This window comes from Macrobrachium nipponense, chromosome 17 (assembly GCF_015104395.2).
Source record: "Macrobrachium nipponense isolate FS-2020 chromosome 17, ASM1510439v2, whole genome shotgun sequence".
NCBI classification, from domain to species: domain Eukaryota; kingdom Metazoa; phylum Arthropoda; class Malacostraca; order Decapoda; family Palaemonidae; genus Macrobrachium; species Macrobrachium nipponense.
The window spans coordinates 76,963,506-76,980,739 of NC_087210.1; the positions used below are offsets into that span (position 1 = coordinate 76,963,506).

General features: G+C 38.3%; 1 protein-coding gene and 1 long non-coding RNA gene across 2 annotated transcripts in view; both read left to right on the forward strand.

The window, feature by feature from the left end:
• The first annotated feature begins 2,609 nt into the window (after positions 1-2,609).
• On the forward strand, positions 2,610-5,336 carry LOC135195956 (putative nuclease HARBI1). Its single transcript, XM_064222459.1, has 2 exons — positions 2,610-3,038; positions 4,461-5,336. The coding sequence occupies exons 1-2, from the start codon at positions 2,610-2,612 to the stop codon at positions 5,187-5,189; spliced, it is 1,158 nt and encodes a 385-aa protein (XP_064078529.1). The 3' UTR covers positions 5,190-5,336.
• Positions 5,337-6,194: 858 nt separating this feature from the next.
• Positions 6,195-17,234, forward strand: part of LOC135196344 (uncharacterized) — a 43,914-nt gene continuing 32,874 nt past the window's right edge. Inside the window, exon 1 of the long non-coding RNA XR_010310385.1 lies at positions 6,195-6,329. This is a non-coding gene — a long non-coding RNA (uncharacterized LOC135196344). The remainder of the gene's footprint in view (positions 6,330-17,234) is intronic.

Below are 17,234 nucleotides of genomic sequence, written 5' to 3' on the forward strand. Positions count from 1 at the left end.
GGAATTCGCGAAAGGTTGAAGAAAGAATCATAATCACGGAGGGGAGATTTTAAACCCTGACTAAGGAACAAAACTTGGTAATTATGTTGCGGATAAATATCCCTCTATAAAAATAGCTTTCTTTTAAGACATGACAATAATCTTATGTATGGACTAAATCAATTGATCTTTCTTTGAATAGTACTCGACAAAAGGAACGTAATGAGAGCATCACTCCTTATAAGAAAGACCATCGTGTTTAGCCATAAAGCATGAAATATCTGATCCCCGAAATTCCTGGAATAATGTTGAAAAGAATCGCCCCTCTCGTCCACGAATGAAGGAAATGAAAAGGGACAAAGAAGAGCCCCGATTTGCATAGATGACAACGCAAGGAAAAAATGGCTTTTTAAAACTCTTTGAACGTCTGCATATAATTATGGCATCCTTTGTAATTGGGACAGTAAAGCAAAAAGAGATGTCACACATCGCTAGAGTTTATTTCTTAAATGTTTAATATACGATAAAAATATAATACTTCTGGGGGAGTAGTATCAAAAGAGGATATGGAATTTTCTGTTTTCTGCGTCCGTGTTTAAAAAACATAGTACAATAGAATGGGTTTGTATTTCTATAGCTTTCTTAAAAGAAATTGTGTATTTCGTTTTCAAGAATTAAAAAGAAAAGGTTTAGGTAAACAGGTATCAATTAAATATCTGCAATTTAAGTAAAAGGAATTTGAAGGCAAATTATATAAATCTTAAATTTAGCTTTGTGTAAAAAAGAAGACGATAGATTTCAGAAAAATTGAGTGAACTGAACTTGGAAAATACGCTTCCCTACATGTTTTTTTTTTTTTATTCCCCACAAAAATCGAGTCACTTATCCACGATTATTCGCCATTAAGATAAACAACGATCAATTAAGCTATCCTTTGTTTAGTTGAATAAAGTCAAAAGCATAATTTCATTTTGCCCGTAAAAGAAACAGCTCATTTTTACATTACTTTTCTTTTGTCTTGTACTTCAAATGGGCTCTCTCTCTCTCTCTCTCTCTCTCTCTCTCTCTCTCTCTCTCTCTTATGCAATGGCAAATATTAATGAGTCAAATCCAAAACTGCTGTTTAAAACTACGAACTTTTGATATTACATATTTGATGTTTATAAAACGGAAATATCTAATTTTCTGAGAGCGCTTAAATTAGAATTATTACGTAGCGAAATATACAAACATTTTTAATATCATACAGCATCGCTGGTAGCTGGTATTTGCTTTTTATCACAGACTCCAAGATTTTGTTTGCGAATAGATAAAACAAACTGCTAAGATGGGAGGAAGTGAATGGATGCTACGAAGAAGAAAAAGAAGAGAGAAAGAGATTGCTGACCGTGGACAAGATCGCAATGTCTTGGTGGTAACCATCAGTGTCTTGTTGGGGGAGTGCCCCCCCCCCCGACCCCATGACGACCCTGCTTCTTACACTTATGAAGCCAACGCATGCATGTTAAACTCATATACACTACACCATTCATCTCTATCTTGTAGGCCTACACCCCCGATCTTGCATCAATTCCTTCCCTATATCCTTCTGACGATATATATATATATATATATATATATATATATATATATATATATATATATATATATATATTGATTATTATCTTCATACTCTAATAAGAATATTATTTCGTTAAATTATCTGTTTATTACTACAGCCCTACACTTAATTTCCATTTCACAAAGCTCACCTGATTTACCAAGCTACCAATGCTTTATGTAACCTAACTTCCATTTAAGCAAATCTTATGCTGTCGTCTATTTTAGCCATGTTGTAGATTTTAAACCTCTCAGTATTCTCTGGAAATAAGACACTGTATATGGCAAAATTTACATACCATATATACATGTTGTTCCAATACTTTTAATCCTAAACACTAAGGTAACTATTTACTTCGTCTGTAGGGAATTTATGAAATATTTAAGAGCTAAACCTTTTATTTTATTATCTTTTCATTCCAATCGTGTAAGAAACAAAAAAATAAATTTTCTGTATTCTCTCCTTTTCAATATTTTTATAGACTATTGCATTTTCATCTAAGGGTGAAAGTTTACATAATACAAATAATGTAAGACCATATACCTATTAATAATTTGGTAAGTGTTTTAAACTTAGTGTAATTACCAAGTAAGTTGCTGTTGTAAACATTAGTTTTCTTTGTCATATATAATCTTTTACTTCCGTTTTCTTGAGATTTTCCTTGGCAGTGTTACCAGCCCAAAGTTTCAGGAACGCTCAACAACTTATGATATTTACAGAATTGTATAATTTTGTACTGTATATGAAATATATAAGATAAGTGAGAATATTATATATAAACGTTTTGTGTTATATATTTAGAAAATATTAGAGTTTTCATAATTCAGCTAGTGAAGAATATTTGTTAAGATTTATGGCAAAGGTGTCACGACTCACGAGTGGTCTACGGACTACGGCCGAGTTTTCCCTTTCACCGTTACCCGCCCTACAGACTGTCAAACATGTATGACCAACATGTTTGTTCATACACTGCCATAGACTGATAATATGTATGATCAAACGTCAGTTCATTTCATTGAGGCGTGGAGGCATGAGCAAAAGGAAAGCTTGTATAGCTGTTCTGCTGGCGCTTGCCAGCGAAGAAGTCGACGATAAAAACAAAAAGAGACGATTGTGGATGAAAGAGTGGTACAAGAAGAGATGTGAACTGTCTCATCAATGCCTGTTAAATGAGCTACTGGTATCATCACCTGAAGACTATAGAAATTACCTTCGAATGGACCACGACACATTTATGAACCTGCTGACGATGGTTTCACCAATAATTGAGAAAAAGACAACGCAACTCAGAGATGCTATACCAGCAAGTCAACGATTGTTATGTACTCTCCGATTTCTTGCAACTGGAGATTCCTTCGAAGATCTGAAGTTTGCGTGCTGCATCTCTCCTCAGAGTCTTGGTAACATTGTGATAGAGACGTGTGATGCTATAGTGTCATCACTAAAAGATGTAATAAAGGTAAGGTAAAAAAACAAATTGATGAATGCTTATTTCATCATTTGCTCTTTTACAGTTGTAGGAAGCAGCTTATGAAATTAAAATAATATTTACCACAGGTGTAAGCAAATGTCATTGCATATCAGAGAGAGAGAGAGAGAAAGAGAGATAGAGAAAGAGAGAGAGAGGGAGAGTTTAAACAAAAATATAACAGTACTGTTTACCGGTATATACATAAAAACATAGTGTATGTAATTAATTACATGAATGTATGAGAAATAAATTTCACATTATGTAGGCTACTTATATTTCAGTTACTGGTACTCAGTCATATTAACTAAATTGTGGATCATTTAATAGATCCTCTATGGACCTATGTTCCTTGACAACAGGATGAGTGATTACTCTTACAGTGTTCATATGATCTGATTTTTGTACTGATCGTAAGAGTTGTGGTTCATTAATTTTCACCGAGTTCATGTTGAGTCTCCCGAGTCGGCCCTCATATAATATATCATTAATAGCTTTTCTAGCGTAAATTTGCTGGTTTTCTTCTAATTTTTTAAATTCCTCTGCCCAGCTCTGTCCTAATGGATCCACACCCTCGTCCTTTTCAAGGTGCTTACAAGCTAACTCTAGTAATTCTTTTTTTCCCCTCAGCAGCAACTTTTCTTTTCTTTGTGGATTTTTGTGTGTCACATTCAGAGGTCCCTGGTACCTAGAAAACACGGGGAATGGTTGAAAGTCAATTATTACATTATATATTGTGATAAACATCATATAAAATCTTAACATTACAGACAAATGTGTCTTGTGTCAAGAAATTAACTAAAGCACGGGTTTTCACTCTCGGGTTTCTGACAGGGCGGATCCAAAGGGGGGAGAGGGGGAGGGGGAGGGGGGGTATGGGGGATGCATCCTCCCACTGGTCCAAAAAAAAGATTGTACTAAAGACCGACCCAAACTAAGCTTAATTAAACAGTCAGTGAGCATGTGATCCCCCTGCCCTCAAGCAAAAAAAAAATAAAAAAATATTATATATATATATATATATATATTATATATATATATATATATATATATATATATATATATATATATATATATATATTTAGAGATTTTGTTTGTGAATAAAAACAAAATATATATATAAATGGAAGATTTTCCTCCCCCCACCCCCCTCCCACAAAAAAAATTCTGGATCCGTCCCTGGTTCGTGAACCCCCAGGGATTCACAACATTTCCATTGGCATTTAGATGACTGATGAAAAAAAATATCTAAAAGTTAATTCTGCAGAGAAAGAGAGAGAAAAAGGGGCCGGATTGTGTGTGTGTTCCTTTGATGATATCTTTAGTAGTATCATTCTATAATGAATTTGTAACCAAATTAACATTTAAGGGTATTATTTGGAAGATATTTATGTATCCTATTAATATTCACAGATACCAGAGAGCGAGGAGGAATGGATGTCAGTGTCTGAAGAGTTTGATCGGAAATGGGACTTTCCTCACTGCCTCGGAGCTATTGATGGAAAACATGTTAAAATTACAAAGCCATATAACTCTGGTTCTTACTACTATAATTATAAAGGTACTTTTAGTGTAGTTTTAATGGCTATAGTTAATGCCAAATGTCAGTTCCTTATGGTACATATAGGAACAAATGGAAGAGTCTCAGATGGGGGTGTTTATGGAAACACAAGATTTAGTCAGGACTTAACAGAGGATAAACTACACATTCCTGCACCAAGCCCTCTACCAGGAACAACTGATCCTGTTCCTTATGTTTTAATAGGGGATGATGCGTTCCCTCTGTTGGAGAATATCATGAAGCCATATAGTCATGCCAATCTTACTAAAGAACAACAGATATACAATTATAGGGTGTCACGAGCCAGAAATGTAGTGGAAAGGACCTTTGGCATGTTGTCATCTAGGTTTCGTATTTTACACTCGACAATCAATCTATCCCCAACTAAAGTGTCCAAAATAATCCTTGCATGTTGCTACTTGCATAATTATATGAGTGGAGATGGAGAACAATATGTAGAAAGTATCAGTAGAAGGCAGCTCATTCCTTTTGAACCAACTGTTCAACAGTCTTCATTGTCAGCCAAGGATGTACGCAATAAGTATTGTCAGTATTTCAATGGCCCAGGATGGATGCCCTAGCAAGTATGTAGGATCACATGGAAGTTATAGCTGAACTAGAATTTATATAGCTTGATTACATATTGTTTAGGGTAGCTGTGCATTATGTTCTCGTACATGGTACTCTTGTGCTTTACAAATCTAGCAAATTAGCTAAACATAGGTAATTATTTGTGCATTGTTGTAGACATACTGACAGTACATATATAATACATTCACGAACTCTTATACACTGGAAGCTACATTAATAATTATGTAGACCGCAACCATGATTTATTTATTTTCATTATTTGATGCACTATCATTAAGATATGTGATTCTCTACACTGACAATTACCATTATCTCTTGATAACATCAGGTTTATCAGATATAAATTGATACTACTTGGATATACTGAAAGTTGTATCTGTATCTACAGAGTGTACAAAAAACTACCTAAATATATATACATTGCATTAAATGTGTTTGAATATTTCCTCACCTCTTCATCAATGTCTATTGTAGATATCCCTTCTTCCTGAATTTCCTGGTCTCGGAGAAAATTTAGAGCACCGAAAAACCATAAGGAGGGTACATATATGTCTTCAGTTGCAGCACCAGATTTCTCACTTTGAACCACCTTTTTTAATTCTCTCCTGTAGCTAGTACGAAGAGAGTTAATTTTCTTTGGTATCATATCCTTGGTGGCATTTGGGATGTGTTCTCTCAATTTATCAAGCAATTTTTGCTGACACTTTGCCTTTAGTGTCCTATTTTTGTATTCCTCACTTTTAACCTTCCAAAGACATGGAAATGATTGATAGAGTTCAATGAACTCTATCCAAAATTCTTGGTTATCTTGTGTGTTCGCCATGGTTGATGGTGACCAAATGAGCATGTATGATCAAACACCACTACAGACTCGTCAAGCATGCTGGTCAAACGTCTTGTTGGACAAGCTAGCTTCAAACTGCTTGTTCAATCCTTCAAACAAGCCTCTACATTCTCAAATTGGATTGTCCAACGCCAATTTGATCATACATGTATGATAGTCTGTAGGGCGCTTTAGAATCGAATAACAAAAATGACAGAAAGAAGATAATATGTTTATGAGCTTCTGTTTGTCGTGTTATATGTACTGAAGCAGACAGACGTTTGCCGCATCCAAGTTTAGTTGTAATGTGAGTATATATAGTGTTGATTGAAGTGTGCTTTTAGTAGAAAGGAATATTTAAGCAAATAATGGCCATAAGTAGGTAACCGGTTGAGAAGAGCAATTGGAGTTACTACCCTAGGCCAACATTGGCTAGATAATTTATATTTTGGTCCAGTTAACGTCATCGTTTCAAGAAAAGTTATATAAGCTCGGTTATTTCGGTAGCGTGGTGTTAGAAGTGGTGTGGATTAGGTATGCTTAGACTAACCCGTTACTACTAGCCTAGTATTATCCTATAGGTACATAGCGAAAGTTGTTGTAGCCTAAGGCTAAAGCAAATTAAGGCGCCTCAGTGACGTAGTCAGTATGATTTTGGCGTACCATCTCGGTGGTCGCGAGTTCGATTCTCGGGCAGTTGGTCCCGTTGCTGAATAACCACTGGTTACATGCAACGTAAAATCACCATACAAACAAACAAACAATACTAAAGCAAATTAACAAGCAGGGTAATTCTTCAGTAGCAAGCCGCATCACCAATTTCTAAAAGACAATTAACAATCCTTCATTTAATGGTGTTTTTTCAGTGAATCTCGTCTTGTTTTCTTGAGGAAATGTTATTTTAACCCCCTTTTCCACCCAACAAGCTTGGGGGCCCCCAGTTGGGAATCGGGGGTTTTGGGTGGGGAAATACCAGAAAGGAGTGCTTTGCAGCAATAATAATAATTGGGAGCACCTACAGATTTGCGGTCCCACTAAACCGCCGACCAGAAAGGAGTGCTTTGCAGCAATAATAATAATTGGGAACACCTACAGATTCGCAGGCCCACTCGACCGCCGACCGAAATCGGCGGAAGAACACCAAAACCAATATGGCGGCAATACCATAACAACAACAAAGTAGGTTGCGACTACATATCCGCGACGATCGATTTGTGTGTGCTGTCAGTAAGGCCGTGGCGGAACGGCGCTTTGCGCCTTATCCGCATATTTAAAGATTCTTGGCAAGCACGGCATTTACTGGCAAGAGCTAATGTTGCGCTGCGCGCGCTAGCCACAGGGGTTACAGTAAGGCTACTTACCGTGGCGGATGGATTTGGGTGTCGCATTGCTTACGCCAACATCCTTTCGTCACTACAGAGCAATCACACCTAAAGGCGTTCCTGTTGTAGTCGATCCAACAAATAGCTCCACAACACTCACAGTTTTTTTTGCTTTAGAATTAAATTGTCTTTGAGCATATTCAATCACAACTTCTTTACCACCACTAGAGAAATAATGATAAAATTCACCGTAACCCACATTGCACTGCAAACAATCGGTAGGAAATCGAAGGTCTGTCAAAATTAATGCCAGAAGGGCCAGCCACTGCCTCTGCCATAGCTACAGGAAGACAAAATGCCGGTTTTTGCTTCATTATTTGAGTATTAAGTCAAACAAGGATACCAGTGGACACTGGACAGGTAACTTTATTACTCCGCTGAAATGCTAGTGAAACTTAGTTTTCGACTAAAGTCGTTCGTAATTGGTTATGAAACCCATGACGTCATAACGATGTCACACCTCTCAGCCAATAATGAGTAACTGGAACTGCTTTTGTTTGCGTAAGAAAGTAAGTTAGAGGGCTCATTAGGTAATTCTTCAGAAGCAATCCGCACTGGATATTAAAATAAATAATCACCTACATGGAAAGAGCATGTGAAAAGCAATATAAAAAGTATAGTCATTATATGAGAGATTGAACGGGGTGGAATTAAATGAGCTTGATAAGTTTTTACCTCGAATTTTTCCTATGTCGGGAGAGGTGTTTCCTCTACGGTAATGTTTCCTTTTAATGAGCCCTCTAACTTACTTTCTTACGCAAACAAAAGCAGTTCCAGTTACTCATTATTGGCTGAGAGGTGTGACATCGTTATGACATCATGGGGTTCATAACCAATTACGAACGACTTTAGTCGAAAACTAAGTTTCACTAGCATTTCAGCGGAGTAATAAAGTCAGCTGTCCAGTGTCCACTGATATCCTTGTTTGACTGAATACTGGAAAAATGAAGCAAAAACCGGCATTTTGTCTTCCTGTAGCTATGGCAGAGTTAGTGGCTGGCCCTTCTGGCATTAATTTTGACAGAGACCTTCGATTTCCTACCGATTGTTTGCAGTGCAATGTGGGTTACGGTGAATTTTATCATTATTTGTCTAGTAGTGGTGGTAAAGAAGTTGTGATTGAATATGCTCAGAGACATAATTTAATTCTACAGCCAAAAAAACTGCGAGTGTTGTGGAGCTATTTGTTGGATCGACTACAACAGGAACGCCTTTAGGTGTGATCGCTCTGTAGTGACGAAAGGACGTCGGCGTAAGCGATGCGACACCCAAATCTATCTGCCACGGTAAGTAGCCTTACTGTAAACCCTGTGGGTAGCGCGCGCAGCGCAACATTACCTCTTGCCGTACATGCCGTGCTTGCCAAGAATCTTTAAATATGCGGATAAGGCGCGAAGCGCCGTTCCGCTACGGCCTTACTGGCAGCACACACAATCGATGGTCGCCGATATGTAGTCGCTCCTTACTTTGTTTGTTGTTGTTTTGGTATCGCCGCCATATGGGTTTTGGTGTTCTTCCGCCGATTTCGGTCGGCGGTCGAGTGGGCCCGCGAATCAGTAGGTGCTCCCAATTATTATTATTGCTGCAAAGCACTCCTTTCTGGTTGTTTTGCGTAAGAAAATAAGTTAGAGAGCTCATTAAAAGTAAACATTACCGCAGAGGAAACACCTCTCCCAACTTAGGAAAAATTCGAGGTAAAAACTTATCAAGCTCATTTAATTCCACCCCGTTCAATCTCTCATATAATGACTATGCTTTTTATATTGCTTTTCACATGCTCTTTCCATGTAGGTGATTATTTATTTTAATATCCAGTGCGGACTGCTTCTGAAGAATTACCGCTCATTAAAAGTAAACATTACCATAGAGGAAACACCTCTCCCGACTTAGGAAAAACTCGAGGTAAAAACTTATCAAGCTCATTTAATTCCACCCCGTTCATCTCTCATATAATGACTATACTTTTTATATTGCTTTTCACATGCTCTTTCCATGTAGGTGATTATTTATTTTAATATCCAGTGCGGAGTGCTTCTGAAGAATTACCACAAGCAGTAACCTAGGGTAGGTTAATTTCTCATTTTGTGGTGTTTTACCTAGCTATAGTAATCTCTAGTAGCTATTAAAGGTCCATTAAAACACACTGGTTTAAAGCTAAGGACACTACCTAGGGCCTATATTTCAGTGGACTGACTTCCGCCCTTATCAAGTAGGGGGAAACACCGTCATGTATCCATCGTCATCAGATGGATCAGCTTTATTCACCCTATATTTAATTGGTGAAACAAGAATACAATTACATCTTTAAGCATACCATTCTATGAAGATTGAAGTTTCGTCAACATAATGTGATAATAGGTATGAAAGCGCCATACGAAATAAAATAAGCATGTGAAGCCTTTGTAAAATATGTTTTCAAGGCAGTTTAAAAAAATTCAATATGGTGTCGACCAACTGAGGTGCCCTTCGTAATCGTCATGGATTTCACGTCCTTCCCAGCCTTCATTTGAACGATATTGTCGTATATATGTAACGTTTATTGATCTTACTCAAGATTGCAGTTGTTATCAGCACAATAAAACTACATTTTGTTGCCTACATTAGTGAAAGTATGAAACTTCTTATTCCCGGGGTCATGGTTTGAACTGAAATTCATTTTTACTTTGTAGCTAATCAGTGGTTTCATCCTCACTGCCATCACAACTGAAACTCCAAAGTACTTATTTGATTGTAATTATACACATTTTGGTCTTAATTCACTCCAAATTGCACTTGAACTAGGGTAAACAACCGACTGGACTGGCCAACTCACTGACTACTGCATTTTTGGCCACCCTCCAAAAAAGTACTTTTAACACGTCCTGACACTGGAGATGGTCATCAGTCGTGAGTTGTTGGTGGTTATAGCAGGAGCTCAAGACCTCTACTCCCCTTCCAAAGTAAGTATTTTCTCCAAAGTTAGATATTAAAGCCATATTTTAAGATATAAACACAGGGTCATGAAAAGTGTGGCCAACGCAGTGCACACTACCCCCATGACGCTTTCAAAATCTTTACTTACAATTAAAAATTGTTTAGAAGATTGACGCCATCTCGATGTTTGTGGAGTCGCTTGTGTCAATAAACTTCCCATTTCCTGCGCTAAATCCCCACACCACTTGTACCCATAGACGCTGGGGCACTTTCATCACAACAATCGTAAAAACAACTTCCAACCACTAATTAGGCCTATCCAAGGGAACTACGGCATTCTTTGCGGCGTTTTGCGCTCTTCAATTGTTTATCAGTTTTGTCCATTGGTATGTGTTACCCTCCAAACTGGGTATAAGACTTACACAAAACCGGGGAAATAAGTGAAATTAGCTTATCTATTTTTAGTATATATACATATTAGAGCAAAGCAATTTTATCATTGCTGCATTACTATGACAACTAGAATTCATGGAAACAGTTTATAAATGCATTGGCGTATGTGTGAAGCTCCACTAGATTGGCAACGATGAGTCAATTTTCGTTGCGTCGTCTGCTCGCAAGTACAGTGATGCTCAAATTGGTAATTCTATACAATAGCTCTGCCAGCAAGCTATCAAATTTAAGTACTTTCACTAAAAAGAGGGAAGTCCAAGGTTTCGTTTGATATATAAATCTAAATGGCGCTAGGTCTAGAAGTGGTTTAAAAATCAAAATTAAATTTGACCCCCCTGAAAAAAATTAAGTCCCTCGACTTCATAACTCTCAAATTCCTCTCCAGACTGAGCTCTCGTTTGTTCGTTTGTACGTTAAAAACATATATTATGTCATTATTACATCATCGACTGTATTTTACATAGCAAGACATCACCCTAACGTCATAGTTTTTAACCAATGATGATTATCCACATTTTACTTGGGACTAGCACGTTAACAAAACTAGAATCACGTGACTTGAATACCCAGTCAGGTGACAATTTTACCAGGAAACTAACACTTTTCGACACTTTTCACACAATTTCCACCGCTTATTTTTCAGTCTTTTGAGAGCCATGGAGGCGTGCGAACCTTCAAATTCTGGTGTGGTTTCTCATGTACCATCTACTTTGACATCAATTTATGTGGATTTTCTCCCAAGTTATTGTCTCAATTGGTGTTCCTGTAGAAATTAGGGACAAAGTGACAGTTTTAACAGTGATAACGGATTATATAAAGCCTGGCACTACCATCATTTCTGACTTGGAAGGCATACGATTGACTAAATGAGGAGGGATTTCTTCATTTAAGAGTCAACCCCTCCTTGAACTTTGTGGACCCGCACACTGGAGCTCATACTAATACTATCGAGAGTCGGTGGCTCCAAGCATTCTGTAAGATGGCAGCTCACCTTTACCCTCCAACCTAAGTAAGTACAAAAAGGGTTTTAGGCTGTCTTACATTTAATATGGCTGTGTAAGGGGGGGGTGCAGGGGGGTGAAGCCCCCCCTCCCCCCGCTAGGTAAGGATACGGCTACTAGGTTAGGTTAGGTGGTTTGTTTAGGTTAGCTGGTGGCCTTGTTTATTGCTAATTCTACATGTGCCATTATTCGTATGTTAACCCTTAAACGCCGAAGCGGTAAAAATCAAAAACTCCCCCGAATGCCGGAGCCGGTTTTGAGTGAGCGCGGAAGCGGAAAAAATATTTTTTTCAAAAAATCACAGCGCGCTTAGTTTTGAAGATTAAGAGTTCATTTTTGGCTCCTTTTTTTGTCATTGCCTGAAGTTTTGTATGCAATCATCAGAAATGAAAAATAATATCATTATCATATGTAAATAATGCGATATATGGTAGCAAAAAAAAAAATTAATACATAATTGTATTAAAATCACGCTGTGCAAAAAACGGTAAAAACTAACGAGTTTCTTTTTTTTCGTTGTATTTTACACTAAATTGCAATCATTTTGATATATAATACATTGTAAAACAATAAAAGCAACACTGGAAAAATATTATCACAAGATGATGTATGAATTCGTAACGCGCGGACGTAAAAAATTTTTTTTTTTCAAAAATTCACCGTAAATCGAATACAAATGATTGAATATTACGATACTGTAAGAGTTTTAGCTTACAATTGCAGTTTTCGACCATTTCCGACGAGTTAAAAATGACCAAATGTCGAAATTTTTTAATAATTTTTTTTATATGCAATTATTTCGGAAATTAGAAAAGCTACAACCTTCAAATATTTTTCTTTTATTCTAAATGAAATTGCGCACATTTTCATATATAAAACTCTATGAAATGCCTAATATGAAACGGAGCAAATTTTCTTAGAATGAGATGTACGCAATTCGGAGATTTATGGCGGAGAATCCGCGCGCGGATGGAAGGAAAGTTTTTTCATAAATTCACTATAAATCGAAATATTGTGCTAGAGACTTCCAATTTGTTGCAAAATGAATGTAAATGATTGAATATTACTAAAATATAAGAGTTTTAGCTTACAATTGCGTTTTTCGACCATTTCGGTAGAGTCAAAGTTGACCGAACGTAGTATTTTCTATTTATCGTGATTTATATGCAAATATTTCAAAAATGAGAAAAGCTACAACCTTCAATTATTTTTCGTTGTATTCTACATGAAATTGCGCACATTTTCATATATAAAACTTTATGTAACGGCTAATTTAAAATGGTGCAAACATTACCACAATCGCACGTATGATTTTTTCGGAAGAGTTACCGCGCGGACGTAAGGAAAATTTTATTTTTTTCATAAATTCACCATAAATTGAAATATTGTGCTAGAGACTTCCAATTTGTTACAAAATGAAGGTAAATGATTGAATATTACTAAAATATAAGAGTTTTAGCTTACAATTGCGTTTTTCGACCATTTCAGTAGAGTCAAAATTGACCGAAGGTTGAAAATTTGTCACTTATCATTTTTTATATGAAAATATTTCAAAACTGATAAAAGCTACAACCATGGGTTGTTTTTAGTTGTATTGTACATGAAATTGCGCACATTTACATATATAAAACTTTATGCAACGGCTAATTTTAAAATGGTGCAAACATTACCACAATCGCATGTATGATTTTTTTTTTTCAGAAGAAGGAAAATTTTTTTCATAAATTCACCATAAATCGAAATATTGTGCTAGAGACTTCCAATTTGTTGCAAAATTAAGGTAAATAGTTGAATATTACTACAATATAAGCGTTTTAGCTTACAATTGCGTTTTTTGACCATTTCGGTAGAGTCAAAGTTGACCGAAGGTTGAAATTTTGGCACTTATCATTATTTATATGGAAATATTTCAAAACTGATAAAAGCTACAATCATGATTATTTTTTTGTTGTATTTTAAATGAAATTGCACACATTTTCATATATAATACTTCATGTAACGGATAATTTAAAACGGTGCAAAAATTATGTCAAAGTGACGAAATAATTTTTGAGATGTGTCACTGATACTTTTTAGTGCGATAAGAAAGAAATTCGCGCTTGCGCGCCTGCATAACGATTTTAAACAAAACAACGCCTTGATCCGTGAACTCCCAGCATCCCCCAAGGCGCGTGATTCAAAAGTTTTTGGCTGGTAGGCCTATAAGTATTTTTCTGCGAATTTTAAAAAAAACTTTTTTGAGTCGACGTATGGTACGTCCATTCGGCAATCTGGGGAGATTTTGACTCGACGTTTAATACGTCCATTCGGCGTTTAAGGGTTAAAACAGATTCTTTAATTCATTCCCTACCCAAAAACCCCGGTTTCCACTGGGGGTCCCCCAAGATTGGAAAGGTTAACAAATAGAGTAAAAATACTGTTCCTCCTCAAAAAAAAAAAGGTCAGCTTTAGATAAAGCACTAAGTAATTCGTCAGAAAAAAATATTATCAAAATTATTAGTGGCGGAGCTATTGTATAGAATTACCCTCAAATCTCATGCGACATGACTCCATAAGATTTTGTTCAAAATTCACTAACTGGCAACCTAGCATGCTCCATTTGTTCCGATTGCCGAATTGTAAGTACGTTACCGCCTTTTTCATCTTTTATTACATTGATTTTATGGATCATCAGACATGGAACTTTCCCCCCCCCCCCCCCCCCCATCAACCGTAGAGTAACCCGGAGGTGGAGGGCCGCAAGTGTGGGGTCTTCCGCTCTTTTCCGAAGATTGATCCTCATTTGCGCTCGGTGCCAAGGGCGTGAATGCTCTCGGCCCGAGCCTTGTATTTTTTGTGTGATAGTGTGAAAGTGAAATTATAAGTACTACAGTGTTCTTTTTCATTTTCATTTATTATCTGCCCTTGCGCTGGGTGCCGAGGGCGCGAATGCTCTCGGCCCGAGCATTGTAAGTACAGTATTAATAAACATTACCTGAATATAATTTATCTAGCCCTAAATCCCCAAAAACCGCACCAAAATTTACCACATTGGCAACCCTGTTACCTCCTATTCTGTCCGCCAGTTGGCAACACTGTCGTTGACAGTTACAAAACCTTCCCTCAAAATCAGTTGTTAACGAGCGCCCGTGTTGTTTACATCACGGCCGCTCTTTATAAATTAACTTAAACCTTTTTGTGCCTTTAAAGCTTTCATTATTTGTTAAATGAGACTTTATGTGAATTACCACTCACGCATTACATCACGAAATAGTGAATTAACTTTGATTTCTGTTGTGGTTCTTATCTTAAATTACGAACTTTTGCGCGACCCGGAACTACTGACCTGTCCAATTCTACAATGGATTGCCAAGATAATACGATGCTTCCTTCTGCCAGCAACATCAGGAACTGCCTGGCTTGTGGATAGAGATATTTCAGCTAAGTTTAACAATCTGTCAGAGAATTTTCAAGAAGCCTTTACTAGAATGTCTAACACTCTTTTAGATTCATTTTCAGCTCCTCGTCAGGTACCTGTCGACAGCACCATGGGTAACGGTGCGACAGATACCCCGGCTTGTGAACCCCGTCGTGGCGTAGGCCTAGGGGGGATCCGGTGCGGGCAGGTGCCTAACGAATCTTTACCCAACGTGTCCCCTGTTAGTCCCGTAGCAGTGCCAAAGGGCGCTTATTTAGGAGAAGGGGGGAGGGATATTAGTGTCAGGCCTAAGATAGCTAGTCGTCAGGATCTTACTTCAGGGGAAGTTTCTAAGTTAGGATCTGACGATGATGATGATGATGACGCGAATTCGTGTGATATTGATGTTTCCTCGAATGGATGTCATGATGTAGAATTCAAGAAACTTTTTTATTTAATTTTGAGTTTTCTTCCTCAGGCGAGGCCTAAAGAGCAGAAGCAGCCTCCGCCTCGTTGTATTACAGAAGGGATTTTTCTTGATGGTCCTTCCCGGTCACAGGAATTTTTACGTTTTCCCTTTGCCCAGAGGTTCGTGAGAGTGAGGGCGGACGTTGCCGCTAAACTTTCGAAGGTGATCGGGGAAGGAAAGAGGAAGCTCTCTTCTCTTCTACGACACCGGAGAGGAGTTTATCAGGTGGCGGATGATTCTTCATTCTCTCTACCTCCCAAGCCAAATCCTGATTTTGTTCGACTTTCAAGTCAACCCTTGCCTTCTAAGGCTTCGGTCTCTGTCTCAATTGAAGATTTTATTGCTATGGAGTCTGTTATGAGCTCCTTACAAGAAGCTCAATCCTTCAATATGTGGTTCCTCGGAGGGCTTTTAATGTATATCAAGGACTCCGGGTTTGTTCCTCCTGATGCTCCTCTTTTTGAGAAATTCTGCTCATCCATTTCAATCGCTTCTGTACATCAGAACGAACTTGCTGCTTCAATGCAGGCCTTTCTTGTTTCTCTAAGGCGTAACCTGTATTTGTCGCAGTTACCCTCCTCTGTATCGGAGATTCAGAGAACCCGTCTGTTGTCCTCTTCTCCTTTTGGCGATTTCCTTTTCGATATGTCTGTGCTTTCTGAGGTTTTGAAGGAACATCAAGGTGATGCCTCTTCCCAAGCTCACTGGGCCTTATCAAGAGCTTTTTCCTCTGGTCTTCCTCCCCTTCCTTCAAGGAGTAAGCGTAAGTTTAGGACCAGATCTGTACCTTCTGCTCCAGCCCAACAACCTCCTTCTGGCTCTTTTTTCCAGAGTACATCTCAGGTTGCTGGTGCCTCTACTTCATCCTATGGTGCTCACCCTTTGAAACGCGGGAGAGGTTCTTGGCGTGGCTCTAAGGGCAGAGAAAGAGCTCAACCTCCAGGAGGACCTTCTTCTTCTTCTTCCTTGTCTCTGCGTAAGAATTTTCGGAAGTAGGAGTCATCACCTTGCCTGGAGACCGCAGTAGGAGCTTGTCTCTCCCGCCATTGGTCAGCTTGGCAGGGGAGAGTGGTGGATGCTTGGGTGGTGGAGGTCCTGAAGGAAGGTTACGAGATCCGTTTTGTTTCCAGACCTCCACTTTCCAATCGTCCTCTCAAGTTCAGCAGTTATTCCCCTCACTCAATCAGGGGTCAAGCCTTGGAGAAGGAGCTTTTGGCCCTCTTGGAGAAGGATGCCATGGAGCGAGCTCCTCCTTCTCCCTGGTTTTACTCTCGGATGTTTGTAGTTCTAAAGGCCTCGGGTGCCTGGCGCCCCATCATAGATCTTTCGGTCTTGAACAAGTTCATTCTAAAGTCCAAGTTCAAGATGGAGATGGTCCAGACTGTTCTTTCATCCGTCAGGAAGGGGGACTGGATGATTTCCATCGATCTGCAGGATGCTTATCTGCAAATCCCCATCCATCCAAGAAGCAGACCTTACCTTCGGTTTTCACGGGCTCGGGAGTTTTCCAGTTCAAGACCCTTTGTTTCGGCCTCACCACTGCTCCACAGGTCTTTTCTCGGGTGATGGCTCCTCTTTCAGGTATTCTGCATCAATT